Below are 16,883 nucleotides of genomic sequence, written 5' to 3'. Positions count from 1 at the left end.
AGGTGACTTACAAAGGAAACAAATTTTGTTTATTCCCTATTTGGCTTCTTTATGATGTATTAGGAAAGCGTGAAAGTTTTTACTACTAGTTTTTTACATAGCAATTCTGGTCTTGTCTATCTCATCTCTCTTCTCCTCCCCCCCTCCCCTCCTCCCCCGATGAATGGAAAACTGGTAGAATTATAACATCAGAGAGATCTTGCAAATGAAACTTGATTAACTGAGAACAGTAGTGATTTTTATTCAGATTAATCTTTTTCATTAATGACAATTTAACTCAAATATATGAGTAAACCCTTGAGCGAAAAGATGTCTTTGTAAAAGATTAAGAGCTCAGATTGCTAACACAGCATCCAGTAAACCTCAGGAACATCAAACTTAGCAATTAGACTCATAATTTAAAAGAAACAAACCCCTTCTCTTTTGTGGGGATGGGGGGTGGGAAGAAAGTATTTTTTTTTATATACATCATAAATAAGCAAAACAAGGGAGACTTTATAATTTTTTTCCATTTCAAGTCACCCGTAAGGTGCACTATTTTGATGCAGTATTTCTATTAAATGGGATAATTCTGTGAATGGGAAGTGGTATATTGTTTTCTTTGGTTATTCTGGCCTATCATTTTTACAGGGCATTGCTCAGATTAGCCTGGCTGATCATGAGAGTTCCACTGAGATGCAGCTTCACTGGTATCCCGTCCAGATATTCACTGGTTCAGACCCACAAAGGGCGAAGGACAAAAATCAGTGTGAAGAAAGCACTCCACAGAGTTCTGGAAATACGACTACAGTGAAATCGGTATGGCCAGGAAGGAGCAGTTTGTTAACTTTAAGTGGAGCCTCATCCTCTACAAGTTTGTTTGTGTTCCTGTGTGGAATTTGTATACTATCTGCACACATAGGTGAAATTTTAACTTTGTTTTTGTTGGAAGGGTTACCGTCAAAAGAAAAAAACGAATGTTCTATTACAATAGAATGCTAAATCATATGTGCACGGATAATCAAAGCAGAAGAAATGTGCGTCTTGAAAAGAGGTCTGATTTTTCCCTGCTAAATTGTTCAACTAATCTGCAGCATTTAGGCTGCAGAAAAAGGGTCATCGTACAAAGTTTCAGAACCACTGAATTTTAGTAGAAAATATAGCTTTCTAATGTGGGAGAGTGCTTTGTGTTCTGTTAATGGCAGTATTTGATGATGATTTAAAAACCAGTATTTTGAAAGTATTTTATAAAATAGAAGTAGCAAACTTATTTTTTTCAGTGTAAGGAACACTGCATTGTAACTGGTTAATTCCTTTCTGTGTGAAAGATTATTAGTATTAGGCTGTTTTTTCTTCTAGTTGTATACACTAATACTCAAGAATCTGAAAATATCTTACATTTTGCAGTATCTTTAAAAGAAATCACAAATCTTATCCAATTTTCCACACTTTGCTAGAATAAAGGCTCAGATCCTGAAAGCACTTATGCAAGTGCTCAACCCTAATCCTATTACTGCTATTTAAAATGAACTTAAAACATTCACCCTTTCCCAATGAAAGGCTGCCACCTCTTTGGGGAGTTCCAGTAACTGAACAGCATTTATGTTTTGGTCACCTGGTGAGTATAAAGTCATGATTCAGGACACAGCTTTTATGGAGTATTCAGAATAAAAGAACTAAGTGCTGGTTGAAGCTGTTCCATTTGAAGCCCATTTTGTCTTTCAGGATGCAGTGACAGCCCTATTAGCTAGGACCACAGCTCAGCTGGAAGCAGTGGAGAGAGAGCTGGCAGAAGAGAGAGTGAAATTGGAGTACACAGAGGAAGAAATCCTAGAGATTGAAAGAAAGGAAGATCAGGCAGAAGCTGTATCAGAGAGGTAAAAATATTAGGTTAAACCCTGATCAAAAAGAATTTGTAAGATCTTGGCTGAAGTTTACACTGTGGTTCTGTCCTCAAATACAACTGTAAAAACAACAGACCTTACTCTGAGTTCTGCTCCCTGCCTATTTTCAGTGTATAAGATCATTATAGCCTATCATCACATGCAAGCAGGAAGGAACCCAGCTTACCTCTCAGATCCCAGGTTGAGTTTGCAGTGATGGCAGCTAGGAAGGGGGTGGAAAATGTCTTTTTGTTACAAACTGAGTACATGTAGCATGGAGCTATTGTGAAACAGAAAGCAGGGAACCCTGCAATGCCATTGTTGCAGTCACTTTCTAGAATATAATATGCACTTTAATTAAAATTCTGTCATATTCATGAAGGGAAGTTTAAATAAAACTGCATGTTGCAGAGGAAACAAAATTGAAATGTAGACAGTTCATGTCCTGACCTTGCAAACACCTATACACGTGTGTTCAGGATTGGGCCATACACATTTATGTGTTTAAATTGTTTATATATGACCTTGTACAAAAATTAGAAATGAGTTGTTCACACTATAAAAGGATGCATTTTCTGGTGAAAGGGGGAGGGAGGGAGGGATTGATTTTGTTATACATTAACAATCCCACAGTATTCTATTCTCCTAACTACTCTCACTTACTTACAATAAGAGCAAAAAGATCCAGTTTGGACACTGGAGATACTACAGTGCTCTCAACTGGACAGGGTAGGGAATGTGCAAAAATTAAGAACATTCACAACACTGATTCCATGGAGCATTTTACTGAATTTTATAAAACCCCATAACTCTGGTAAAATGCAGCATGGGTGGATTACAATTGTCAGCAGAGTGTCATCATGCTTCTGAGAGTTTTCTTGTTATGGTGATTCCTTTTTGAAATACTCAACTAATCCTGAATTTATTCATATATAGAGTAACATTTTCAGAAGTGCCTGAGTGACTTAAGGGCTTATGTTGATATGATATGAGTGAAGATATGTTGTCCACATGGATTTCACTGTTGGTATGCTTATACCACATGTACATGAGATTGGATACTTTTTGCCAGCTGTGTCCATTTAGGCTGTATCAGCCCTAGATGTCCTCACATTCTCCATCTGAGGATATAAAGGGCAGAGTGGGCCCAACTATCCCTTAGTTCTTTCTTACTACCTGTGGCAGTGAGATGGAACCCCTGCAGTGTCCACCTTTTCTCTGCACAGTGAACTAGTGTTATTTATCTTTGTTAATTGCCTGTTGGCAATATATATACTATAAAAAGTTAATGACTTCTTAAATAAGATTCACATATGCTAGAAAACTTCAGTTAGGCTAGCGATATGTAATAGAAATGTGGCAGAAGTGAAATCTCTAGGATTCAAGACCTATCTCTTGTACAATATTTTGATGTCTATTGATCGGCACTCCCAGTGTCTACTGTGCAGAGGAGAGGGACATATTCTGGGGCAATGTTCCATTTTTCAATCTTTCTCCAAGCGCACACCTCAAGAGATCAATGTAAGCCTCTTCAGACATTGAGTGGAAGACTACAGGCCTCAGCCACCTGGTCAGTCTCTCTCTGTTGGTGCCCGGAGAGCCAAGATTCCACCCTGCGCTCTCAGGCCCCATCTTCTCAGATTTTTCATGTGTCCATTGCTATCTTGGCATCCTCTGACAGGCAGAAAGGAGCACCACCCACCTGTTCCCATCAATCCTATCGTGTACCACCTGTCAATTAAAAATGCCTTATTAATAGCCTTTACCTCAGCTTAAAGGGTAGGGTGGACTCAAGCCCTCATGTTCTCCTTGTACAGTGTTTCATAAGGACAGGGTCACTGTCAGGCCTCATTCCAAGTTACTGCCCAAAGTTGTCTGTGTTTTATATAAACCAATCCATTCACATCCCATTTTTTTCCCCAAGCCTCACTTAGCCCTAGAGGAAGCCAACCTTCACACACTTGTAGTAAGAGCACTGTCTCTTTACATTGACAGGACAAAATCATTCAGGAACATACTTAGACTATTTGTCATCTTTGCAGATAGAGCTAAAGGATATCCTGTATCCTTACAGAAGTTATCTAAGTGGATCTCCAACTGTATAAGGACATGCTAGGAGTTAGCCAGGTTAGATCTGCCTGATCATATTAGAGTTTATTCCACTAGGGCTCAGGCACGTTCTGCTGCTTGTTTGAACAATGTCCCTGTACATGAAATTCGTAGGGCACTATATGGAGCTCGGGCCATGCCTGTACAAGACACTATTCTTTGGTAGAAGCTTCCAAATTAGATGCATGTTTTTTGGAAGGGCTGTTCCACAGTCACTAGCATCCACCTCCACGCAAACAGATAATGACTTGTTAATCACCAAGAATGGAATCTACACAGACAATCACTTGAAGAACAAATAACGGTTACTTACCCTATGGTAATTGTGGTTCTTTGAGATGTGTTGTCCACATCGATTCCATGACCCACCTTCTCTCCTCGCTACTATGGAGTCCTACTTCTGAGATTCTGTTTTGGTGAAGGAACTGAGGGATGGTTGGGCCTACTGAGCCCTTTAAGCTTAGGCTGCAGATGGTGCAAGGGTATCTAGGGTGCAGGCATGGCTCCAATTGATCAATGGCCAAAAGAGTCCGATCTTGCATGTCTGAGGTGCATGTGCACCAGGAGTCGAATCTGTGTGAACAGCCCATACTGAAGAACCAGTTACCGGAGGTAACTGACCATATTTTCTATTTTCAAAAATGACTGTCACATATGAGCCTAAGCCTCATTGAAAGCCAGTGGGATTTAGGCTCCTAAAACACTTAGGCACTTCTGAAAATTTTACTGAGTCCAATATGGAAATTTATTTAAATAATGTTGAACTAGGTTTAATGAAGCCTATAAATGGACACAAAATTCTTATCCACATATCTAGTAAACTAAATTACCTAAAACTGGAAAGCCTGTGCATCAGCTTGTGCATATTTCTGAAAACAACATTGCTATCAGATGTTTAGATTATCAGAGATTAAATATGACCAACATTTTGAATTATTCTAACAAAAGGAGTACCTTTTTTTTTTTTTTTAATTGTTACCACTTTTCTTGACTGCAGGTTTGTTCCAACTTTAATCCTCTCAGTTTCTTAGACAGCCATTCAGATTTAAGGATCTTCATCCCAGAATTGCTACTTCACCTGTTAGTTATTTTATTTTTCAGCTCCATTCTGCTTTTGCATCATTGCAGACTAATCTGTTGAATTCTTTTGTGGTCCTGATGAGATACCAGCTGCTAGAAAGTGCTAAAGGTGTCCAAAGTAAACCATGACTCTTTTTCCTGGCATATATTACTATAGCAGGATCCTTTCACCCTCTGCCACCCACAACTTTGCTAAATCAGTACACACAGGAGGTGGAGCCTAGAAATTCCCAGAGAACCCATTTTAGAAATAGGTAATCCATCCAGATCTGGTTCTGAGAACTTCTCACAACTCAAAAATTGTGGTAAGATTTTGTTTGCAGTGGAGGACAAAATTTACTATGCTGTTTGGGGAACAGGGGGAATACCAAGAAGATTGTTGTGGAGTAAAGTTAAACTGCATTTAATTGTCCTCAAAATAGAGAGCTAGTTTTTGCATAACCCAAACCATTGCTAAATTAAGGAAAGCAATTTAATAGAATTAAAGTGCAACATGCAGTCTGGTATGGTAGCACATATTAGCAAAACTTACTTTATTAACAGGGCAGAACTTGCCCAGAGTGGACGTAATGGAATCCCTGGACTCTACCATATTGGCTAAAACAAGTTCCTCTCTATTTTGAGTGACTCATCTGGGCATGCACTTCAAATGGCAAACTCATGAGATCATGCTTCTGTTTCACAAACTCGCACAACTTTTTCTGTTGTTAGCACTTGATACAGTATTTGCTTCTCATTCAGATGTATGGGTCTCAACATTTTGCTGCAGGTGTGCAGAATGGGGCATCATATCCACGGACAAATTCTACATAAAAGATGTAATTCCTTGCGGCACATTCCCTAGATGTTCTAGAAGTGAAAGACACAGTCAGTTTCTCTATACTGATAAGATGCCTTTAGTAGCTGCATTCAGATTTTCTTTGCTGCATGCAACAATGAAGATTTTTGCTATTTTTTCCCTGGCTTTTGAAAGAAGGGCAATTCAGCAGTTAGTACCTTAAATATGTTGACATGCTTGAACCTTTATGTCTTTTATATATGAGTGAAGAACATACCTGATAGGTGGTATGAGTTCCAGGGTTGTCCATTTTTGAAACTCATTGTGAGATATGGGAGAAGGAGAGATGTCAGTGATCTGTAAGACCTTTGCCCTTTTAGTTTCTTTAGGGACAAATGGGCTGAGAATCCAAGTTAGATCAATGAAGTTGCTTTAAAGCTGCATCTTACTTCTCAAGAGTCAGTAAGTGAACAACTTATTTTGCTATTACTGTTTTTGCATCAGAAAGATGTGCAGGTTACTGGCTTTGTCTTGTAGAAACAGTTTTTTTCATCTTTCCTACCAATAAATTAGCCATAAAGGTTAGTCTTTAACTTCATTTTCAAAACTGGGACCTCCTTTTGTATAGCAAGTACTTTTTTAGTCTCACCTCCTGGAATGACCTGCTTGAAAGAAAAGAAACCTCTTTTGCCGATGCCAAGGATAGTATAGGCCCTTAAATATTGTTTATCCATTTTTCTTTTTGCTTTGGCTTGTATTAAAAAGATATTTTTAGGTTAGGGTTGTATAGTCTTAGATAAAAGTTGCATGAGGAAGGCTGCTTCATTATGCAGTGTATGATCAACCTATATTTATTGATGCAGAAATTCTCAGCAAAAAACACTGTGTCTGGACTTTAAAAAGCGACTGCATAATTGTAGGTCTAGTAACAATACTTGTAGTTATTCAAGGTAAGATAATGACATGGGCAACCAAATCTCCTACTATTGGATGTACATTGCAAGCATCAGGAATTGTCCAACCTCCAACTGGCTAAGGATCTGCTGCTGGAGGCATTATACCAGATTAACTGTACCAACAGCCTGATCTGGTATAGCTATATCTATTTAAGAAAAGGAGCAGGTCCCAGAAAGATGGACCTGAACCATCTAAAAAATAAAAATAAAAAGTGTGTTCTCCAAAACCAGCTACATGGTGTGATGAGTTCCTCGGGTACTGCTCTGTAAAACAGAAAACCAACAGCGAGATTTTATACGACTCTCCCATTGCCCATTTTATACAGAGACTTGATATTGAATATTACATCACAAAATGCCCTCATAAACTGCATAACGAAAGTGTTCTGTATTCTTCTGCCTTTTAATTACACGATATTCCTTTCTTTTCATGTTATAAGAGAGATTTTAAAAAGAGGAACTGGCCACTTTCTTTATGGTGTTCATAATTTTGAAAACCTTCAGTTAGCGCTCCTCTTGCTCTTCTGTTTTACAAGCTAAATAATCCACTCTTTGCAGTCCTTTATTTTATACATCACTGTTTTTCATGCTGTTAGTTTGTTGTGTGAGAGAGGCATTTTGTCCTTTTATTTATTTTAATGCTCTTTTCAAGACTGGGAAGTGACTTTCTGGGAGGACTAGAAAAGCTGGTTCTTTCATGAAAGAGTTGAAATTGATTGCTTGTCTGTATACCTTAGAGGTCCAAATAGAATAATCACCTCATTCAAGTGGAATGAATCAGAACTGCAGGAACAAAATTTTAGAAAAGGCAAATTATCCTTGAAGATTTGGATGTTGAAATTCATTAACATGGCACATATTTTTGCACAATTCCATCACATTTCTTAGAGTTCCTTGAAATGTTCTGTCCTTAGGAGTTGGCAAGCAGAATCTGTTGACAGTGGATGTAGTAATTGCACTCAGACCAGCCCACCTTATCCAGAGACATGTTGTGGCGATTCGTTACGTGGACATACGTTTGCAGTTCAGGCAGGTCAATACAGTTCTGGGAAAGTGCAACCTCCGCCCCTAAAAGTAAGTAGAGAAAACACTGTACTCTTGAAGATTGGCAAATGCCTAGCACACAGCGTATTACTTGCACTAGCTGAACTCGTGTTATCTGATCAGAAAAAAAAAAAAATCAGAGCTGCATCGAAAACCCTGACACATTGTTGTCTGCAATGCTGAAAATCATAATCTATATTGAGTTGTTCAACTTACTCTTTCTAGTTACTTTTGAGGGAAAACTGCATGTTTTCTCTTAATTTTACTTCCTATAATTGGATACTTGTCCAGTTTCTTATTGAACAGAATCACTTTGTCAACTCATAAGGTGAAATATTTTTGCTCCTGCATAATGAGTGAGCAGGGACCTACACTCAGTAACTGTGTTCCCTAGAAGTGTTGTGGAGAAGGCCATCCCCAAATGCAAGTACTCATACCAATGTCACATTCATGCAAGTTTTTTAAAATGTAAAAGCGGAAAGGTTAAGTTTGTTACCTTGCTTTCACTTTGTTAAAATAAACATAGCTGGTTTTCAGACCAAATTTGGTGGATTGAAGGCTGTACGTCATTTAAAATGTTTTGTTTGAGGAGTTAAGACATGGACCAGGTCCCCAGCTAGTGTAAATCAGCAATGGAACTGCATCTATTTACACCTACTGAGGATCTGGCCCTGTCAGAGTGTGATACACCATTCAGTGTCACATTGTGATTGAGTCATACTGAATAGTTAAGTGAGCCATCTAAAAATTTGGAGGCTTGGTTCAAAGCTTATATGTTCAGGTTCTCCAAATGCTTTGAGGTTTTTCTGTGATATCGTCAAAAAAAAGTTTCCTGGTTCCCTGTGACTGACTTCTCCCTACCTTTGTAATGACTTAGGCCTAGTCTTCACTTACCGGCTGGTCCGGCGGCACACCATCGATGTTCTGTGATCGATTTATCGCGTCTGGTTAAGACGCGATAAATCGATCCCGGATCGATCCCGGAAGTGCTCACAGTCGGCGCCGGTACTCCAGCTCGCCGAGAGGAGTACGCGGCGTCGACGGGGGGAGACTTCCTGCCGCGTCTGGACCGCGGTAAGTCCGGACTAAGGTACTTTGAATTCAGCTACGTTATTAACGTAGCTGAATTTGCGTACCTTAGTCCGAAGTCCGGACTAAGTGGGGACCAGGCCTTAGTTGTGGAGTTACTCCCTTCCTGAGAATCAGCACAGTTTTCTGAAAAGTGATTTAGTTCTCTCTGTCCATTGAGATAGGAGATTAGGTAGCTGTTCAGTCCAACAGAGTGCCTGTGCTATTTGATGATGTGGCTATAGGATGCTACATGTTAATCTCCTGATGGTTTAAGGCCCAGCAGAAAGGCTGTTAGCACTTGCAAACCAGTCCCACTATCTTGAATTGTATGGTTTTAGAATTATGGTTTCTTAATTGAGAGATGATTCATGAACTGGACATATTAATTAAAACTAGATCCATAACTTACATGGCAAGTTTTTCTGCTTTTGTTGTAGAAGAGAACATTGGAGTAAATGTACTGTTTTGGGCTGTGATTCTAGGTGGATAAAGAGACTAACACAGAAGATCTCTTTCCAGAAGAAGTCGCTATTCTTCCAAAAGAGAGAACCTGCCGCAGGCCCCGTGGTTCTGCTTTTGTTCGTAGTAGCACTATTGTTCGATCACAAACCTTCTCACCTGGAGCACGAAGTCAGTATGTTTGCAGAGTGAGTCAAATTTTTTTGTGGTTTTATGTTCAGAAGCAGAAAGTGTATTAAAGTGTGCTTTTTTTTAATACTTACAACATATTTACAAGAATCAGTATCTATATTTTAAGTTCAACCAAAAATTCTGCATTGCATTAAAGTATTATCACTGGAAAGAGTTCACTAGGAACTTAGTTCTCTATAAAATATTAAGAATTAAATGGTAGAATAGTCTTTTAGGGTCTTATGATAGATATTGCTGACCTCCATAACATAACTCTTCTTTGTTTTTTGTCTATTTGGTGTCTAGTATAGTGGAGTTCTGATCCTTGTTGATCCTTCTTGCTACAATAATACAAATAACTCGCATAGCAGCCACTTGACACGCCTTGAAAATGCATTCTTATCTCATTCTGCAAGAGGCTCAGATAAAATTGCTGCACATTTCTATCCAAAGTGAAGCACTACGTAATGCTTGATACTATTTTATTATATATTGTTTAAAGCAGGCACCTCATTGAATCTGAAAAGCTAGTAATTTAGTGACATTAGTGTAAGCGGGGGAATGGTCCCGCTATAGTGGGGAACCTTCCTAGATTATACACTACTCTGGTGGAATTGGCTAGCAAAAGATCTGAGTCCTCACTCCCACTCCCTTTATACAGAGGCCTGCCTTACCTCCCCTTCCACTCTCCTATGCAGCAGAGTCCCGTAATCCCAATAAGGCTGGGCCCAGGATTCCTGTGGGGCTCGACCCCCAGTCCTGTTGTGCTCACTTAAGACCGAGGCTAGGGTGCCCCATGCCAGGGTGCTCTCTCTGCATTGGTTGCTTCCCTGACCCCTGGTCATTGCATATAGTTCAAAGCAAATATAATTTATTAAACAGAACTAATTTTTAAAAATTAGGAAGAATATGGGAAAGGTTAAAGGAAAACACGTATTACCGCCCCGTGAGCACGGTGGAACCACAAATAGCTGTCTCTGGAATGTAAGAGAAATTCACAGTCTGTTCCTCACATGTCCATAGGGTGACCAGATGTCCCAATTTTATAGGGACAGTCTCGATATTTGGGGCTTTTTCTTATATAGGTACCTATTACTCCCCACCCCCGTCCCAATTTTTCACACTTGCTGTCGGGTCACCCTACATGTCCAAGGCCTCCTGTCCAGGCTGTGGCTGTGCTGTGGTGATACCGTAGCTCAGACACTTGCTCTGGCAATGGCCACACGCCTGCAGGCTCTAGGTGGCAGGACCCTTCTTCCCAGCGTCAGGGTTATGATCCCCCACCCACCCCTCAAGTCTGGCTTGCAAGACCTCTTGGCTGGGGATGTCTCCCTGCGCTTGGCCTGCTGCCTGGGGTCCTCCCTTACTCTCCTTAGCTGCTCACCGCACCCGGCTCCAGACTGCTCCAGCTCCGCTCTGCCTCCAGCTCTGCTCCCTGGGCTTCTTCTCTGGATCGCTGTGGCTCTGCTCTCTCCGTACCTCCGCCCCACTTTGCTTCTGGAGGCTCACAGAGAGGGGTGGGACTCCGGGCTCCTGACTCCCTCATTGGCATGCCTGCCCTGTCAGTCAGGCTGACCTGGAGCATTGGCCTCTCCCCATTGGCCCTGGGGAGTGTCTGTCTCAGAGTCTTGATTTCTCATTGGCCCTTTCTTTTGATACTGGGAGAGAGCCAAAACCCCCCACTAAGTTTCAGTAAGGGGACCACAGCCCCTTACATTGGCATGGATCAGTGTTGATGTCGCACTCCCTGTCAGTACCCAGCCCTGGCTGGGAAAGCTAATGATCTAACCAGCGGACCAAATTCAGTGATGAATCCTGGTCACATGCCACCTTCTTGCAAATACACTGAGAAGATTGGCTTGTTATACACAACAATAAACCACTTTTGATGGTAGATCACTCTTGCTAACCACAACAATCTGTTGGCCATTTAAAAAGAAATATAGTGAAACACATGCACCATCTTTTAACAACTAAACATTGTTCAGAAACTGCACAATAGAATTTTTTTAAAGTGAAGGCAAATATGAACTTAGGATGCAATCTGAGAACTTTTGTCCATTAATGTAAGTAAATCCCAAGTGTCCTAGAAAAGTATTCTGGTGTCTATCATTGTTTCCAATTAAAAGCTTGTAAAATTTTTAATTCCAAAGCAGCCATGAGTAAATGTCCATTTATGTTTAATATCTTTTCTAAACAGCTGTACCGTAGTGACAGTGATAGTTCAACCCTGCCAAGGAAGTCACCCTTCATCCGCAATACATTGGAAAGGCGTACTTTGCGCTATAAGCAGGTATACTATAGTATATGAGCATGTGGATTTTTCTCTGCTGAGACCTTTTTTTACAAACTGAAGCAGCGGTACTTTGACCCGGATTTCAAAGGTGTATGTTAAGACAATTTTTATGAAGCATCTGATACTGTAATGTAATAAATAATGGGTTTTTTTAGTTGAAGAGACAGATATTTGAGATACAGTCGTAAACAACTGCAAAAACTTGCCTGTCACCTAATGACCAATTTAAATAGATACTGATTATGAATTGGTTTAATCATCCAGTGTGTTAAAACTATGGGTAAGACTGTGCTTGGCTGCATACCCACAAAGTGCAGTGAGACCAATTAGAAATCCCCATTACAACCCTATGTGATCTACCTAGACCTTGGTCCTAGGTGTTCAGGAGTAAGCAAGGTTAAGTACCCCTTTAGTCTCTTACCAGAGCAGGGGGGCAGGGAGTGTGCGGAGCCTTAGTTTCATCACTCGTATTTGCTGGTCAGTGCAGCTGATCCAGTGTGGGAGGTGTTACAACTTATTGCTGGAAGAGATGAGTAAGAAATTGCTACTGCCTTCAGAGCAAGGAGGAAGCTTGGAAGGAATTTTTACTCAGGATGTGTCTCTTGAGTCACAGTGCATTTGGGGTTTACTCCTGAGTGGTGTAGTTTGTACAGCACCCTTTGCTGAAAGCTATTCCTGAAGTCGTCATTTAATAGTAAGAATTTCATGATGGCAGTGGAAGGTTTGTAAAATAAGAAAGTTTGGTTCACAACCCTATAAATATGTATAGACTAAGACATCTTACCTGGAAAAGGTGGTTAGTTTGTTTTAGACCAAAATTCCATCAAACATGAATTGAAATAGTATACCTAATGTACAAAATATGTTTAGTCTTGTCACAGTGAGATTGGTATGTTATTTCCAAAACTTCCCATGTCAGAAGAGTTAAAGGCATACATGAAATGTCTGCCCTCAATCAACTAAGAATATATCAATATAATACGTTCTGAATAACATCTGTTGTATGTTTTATTTGAATTATAATAACCCAGCAGTCCTGTAGATCTTCTTTGGCTGAGCTTATGACAAGGACATCCCTAGACCTGGAGCTGGATCTCCAGGCATCCAGAACTAGACAGAGACAACTGAATGAGGAGATATGTGCTTTGAGAGAGTTGAAGCAACGTCTGGAAGATGCCCAACTCAGAGGGCAAACTGATCTTCCCCACTGGGTCCTTCGGGACGAACGATTCCGAAATTTGTTGAAGGAAGCAGAGAGACAGGTATGGTTTCTTGGGCTGTACGTTGGGCATACTCAGAACCTTTGATTAAAGCCTGCTTGATTGTAAATATACCTTGGAAGTGGTGAAGTTAAATGAATGGAACTTTATAATGTTACATGATTTCAAATAAACAGTTTCACCCCGGATACCCTTGTTGTTGCCCTCATGAAAACATCATATAATTGATTATGATTGAATACCACATTGGTGACAATTACTGGAGGATGGAACTATTTAATGTGTCTGAGACATTAAAACTCTCCATCAAAAGTTTGATTTTTGTGGTATTTTAAAAGTATTTTGTGATATTGCTGTAAGTTATAGATATTTAGTAGGGGAATCACAATGCGTTTTTTCCCATAGGCCTCTGGATGAATATCCACTGATTTGATATTTTATCTTACATGAGTGTTCTGCATAATTTCCTCTTACTGTGTATGCATACTGTAATTCCCATTGATGGGAAAGGGAAGTGTAACAAAGCATGCTGGGGCAAATGACTACAAAAAATTGCCATTGGATTTTCAGTGCCCACATAGAGCAGGCACAAACTCTAGCTAATGGTCTCATTTGAAAGATGGAAATATAGTAAACTACATGGAATTTAACACATCTTTCTCAGGAGCAATAAGGACTGAAACAGTCCTGTGGCTCTGAGGAGTCTAGCTATTTCAGACCTTGTGCTTGGCTGGTTTCATTGAGATGAAGTGGGAAAGCACATTATTTAACTAGATGTCTTCATTTCCATGTGTTTCCAGCTATTCATTTTTAGTTTGGTTTTAATACTTTTCAGACAAGACAGACCAAATTTGATCATCACCAAGAACAAGTAGCTGAAAAAATGCTAAAGAAAGCATCCAAAGAAGTATACCAACTGCGTGGACAAAACCAGAAAGAACCTATTCAGGTGCAGACGTTTCGGTAAGCAATAACGTGTATTGAATATAGCACATGTTTAATCTTTACAGGTCTCTGTTGGTTGTAATGTACTAATGTTTTATTATAGTAGCTCCAAACCACCTAGCTTCATTGTGTAGTATCCTATGTATCTATAACCTTTACTTGGATATTGATGTGGGCCTGTTTTCATTAGAGTGCTTTTCTTTTGAGCAATTCATGCTACAAAGACTGAAAACCAAAGTGAAGAAGTGCTGTCACCCAACTTGCAAATAAAAAAATGCTGTAATACAAAAAGAGAGTCTCCATATTTATGTAGACATATTTTTAGACTATAATTCTAATTAGGGCAGCTACTAACACCGCCATATGCTTTGGGCTCCAAGCTCATATGGTTTAAGTTCTCCAAGAACCAGTTGCATCCCTATATACACAGTAAATTAGTTAATGTTCTATATGTACTTTAGTAAATAGCATTGTACCCATAACTGTTCTTTCTTACCATTCCAACCTCAGTCCTGTTTCTCAACTGCTCTTTCCAAAAATCTCTGTGCTTTGTATCCTTCCTCATCTCTTCCTCATCTGCGGCTGCTGCTGCTTATAGTTCTTACGTCAAATATACAGTTTTAAACTTTGCTTCCCAGTGGCTTTGGTAAATATTAACATGCATTTCAGATGATGATTTTTCTGACTTTTAGTATTAAAGTAGCAGTTTGTTTTGTATATTCATATGTATACTCCATGTCATAAAGTGTTTAAGAGTAAATGCTTGCAATGCAATGACAGAGTAGAAAACACAGCTAGTGTCTCATATTAGGCAGATGTTCACAGAATGCTTTGGTTGTTGGAATCTCTCTTCATTGATTGTGATTATTGAATAATGGTGCTATAATGGTAACAGGAAGGCTTAAGTGAAAAATAAACGAATCAGGTCTTTAATTTCATTTTTCATTTGGGAGATGCTATCAAAGATCCCTTTCTCCTAGGCTGACAGGCAGGGCATCAGGAGAGCAGAAATTGCAGGGTTGGTTTTTGATAGTTCTCTAATTCCTGCAATAACGGCGCCAACTTAAATCCTGCACATTGGGGAACACAAGGCAGGGAGGAAATAAATCAAATATATGGGCTGGTCTGTAGAGATGAAACCATGGATAGTTTCTAATCACATTTAATTTGCTGTGGGATAAAAAAGTGGGAAGAATAAGAATGTCCTTATTTCAAATATGAATGTATCCAGAAATAGACAGTTACTTTCTATATGGGTTGTCAGTAAAATCTAAAACACTGCAGTTTTGTCCAGTGAAGAGGAACTACGTAAGGCTTAGCCGATGTGTAGAGCCTTATGTGGTTCATTGTACTATGGAGCAGCTTTCTTCCAAAAAGTAATAGTGTCTATGGTTTATATGGTCAAATACTTTCTGTATTCCTCCTTCAGTTCAATCCTGTGTAGCTAGTAGTGGATACTAGTAGTGCTTTTTTTTGTTTCTTCCAAAAGCCTGATTCTATGATGCTGACCTCCTTTGCAAAACACTTTGAGAGCTACTGATGAAAAGTGCTATATAAGAGCTAGGTGGCATGTATTATTTATTTATTTATTTATTATAGCTATACAACATGGGCCTGGTTTACTATGTTTATAAACACCTCAATAAATATTTGATCTGAAGAATTTAATAACAGCTAAATAAAGATGGAAACAAATTCAGTTTCCTGAAATGAAACTCTATATATACTTGTTTGACCGCCTTTTTATATCTGTTTTTTCAATGACAGAGAGAAGATAGCATTTTTTACAAGGCCAAGGATTAACATACCTCCTCTGCCAGCTGATGACGTGTAACATGTTGCATTGTAAACATGAAGTATTTATCTGTCTGTTTTATTTTAATGAAATTATTAGACTAGCTAAATTTCTTTTTAAAAGTTTGTGCAAAAGCTATTAATATACACCTTTTGTAAAAAATAAAAACGTAAAAAAAGTAAAAGTAAAAAAATATATAAATAAATATATAAATATAAATATATATATATATATATATACATACACATATATATATTTTATAATAGTGACTGCAACAAGGCTTGGTTTTTCCTTGTTGTGAAATTGACATCTCTGAAGACAACTTATTTTATAAAAGATCAGCTATCCTGTTAAGAGTGTGTACAGTTTTTATGCTGTTTTATTTGATTTAAAGGCTGGAAGACAGAAACAAAGTGAGTTCAGGCAAATTCACTGTATTGTAATTTATTTATAGCACATTTTTCCTTGAAGGAAAATACCTACTTTAAGATGTATTTTAAGACTGAAATTTTGTTCTTCAGTATTTGTCATACAGTAGAATGGAACCATTGAGCTGGTTTTGTTTCTGATACCTGAAATGAAAATACTATGTTCTAAATTTGTCACTTTTATCAGCTTTACTATCTGTATCTTATAATGTAAATTGTATTCTTTAGCACTGTCTGTGTTATAGCAAAATATTATCACCTGCAATGTTTTTAATATTGATTAAAAATGCCATTCAATGTTGCAGAACTCATTTGCATGTTCTTACTGTGCACTAATAGACTGTTCTCATTTCAGTTGTGTTTAATGTATCTTTATATTTTTAACTAGATTCTCAATTTAAACGGGGGGAAGGAAAGGGGTGGCATGTCTTTGTTTTGCTATGATTTAATAAAGATGGAAATGGGGCGGGGGCAAACTTGCCATATTAATAAAACCAGTAAAAGAATATAGCATCTGAGTAGTTTTAAAGATTGTGGCCCCATTCAGGAAAGTACTTAAGTCCTAGTTCCTGGAAAGCATCCCTATTCAGAAGGGAGGTTAAATACATGCAGATCTTTTTAAGCATGTGCTTTGAGTTAGGCACATGTCTGTGCTTTCCTGAATAGAGT

The 16,883-nt window shown here is 38.8% G+C and overlaps 1 protein-coding gene across 11 annotated transcripts in view; it reads left to right on the top strand.

Annotated features, from left to right (window-relative positions):
- Positions 1-15,979, top strand: part of WWC3 (WWC family member 3) — a 145,880-nt gene extending 129,901 nt beyond the window's left edge. For 7 of the 11 annotated variants that reach the window (XM_005309313.4, XM_005309312.3, XM_065580686.1 and 4 more), the window contains 8 exons: positions 631-798; positions 1,705-1,856; positions 7,700-7,859; positions 9,383-9,547; positions 11,731-11,823; positions 12,858-13,088; positions 13,882-14,009; positions 15,759-15,979. In XM_005309313.4, coding sequence (XP_005309370.2) covers positions 631-798; positions 1,705-1,856; positions 7,700-7,859; positions 9,383-9,547; positions 11,731-11,823; positions 12,858-13,088; positions 13,882-14,009; positions 15,759-15,825 — 1,164 coding nt within the window. In that variant the 3' untranslated portion in view covers positions 15,826-15,979. Of the gene's footprint in view, positions 1-630; positions 799-1,704; positions 1,857-7,699; positions 7,860-9,382; positions 9,548-11,730; positions 11,824-12,857; positions 13,089-13,881; positions 14,010-15,480; positions 15,607-15,758 lie in introns of those variants that run through there. The other 4 variants (XM_065580681.1, XM_008167177.4, XM_065580682.1 and 1 more) reach the window with 2 other exon arrangements.
- The last annotated feature ends 904 nt before the right edge of the window (positions 15,980-16,883 follow it).

The sequence above is a fragment of the Chrysemys picta genome, chromosome 1, assembly GCF_011386835.1.
Source record: "Chrysemys picta bellii isolate R12L10 chromosome 1, ASM1138683v2, whole genome shotgun sequence".
Classification (NCBI taxonomy): domain Eukaryota; kingdom Metazoa; phylum Chordata; order Testudines; family Emydidae; genus Chrysemys; species Chrysemys picta.
Note: the sequence above shows the minus strand (reverse complement) of the source record. Positions and strands in the feature narration are given on the sequence as shown.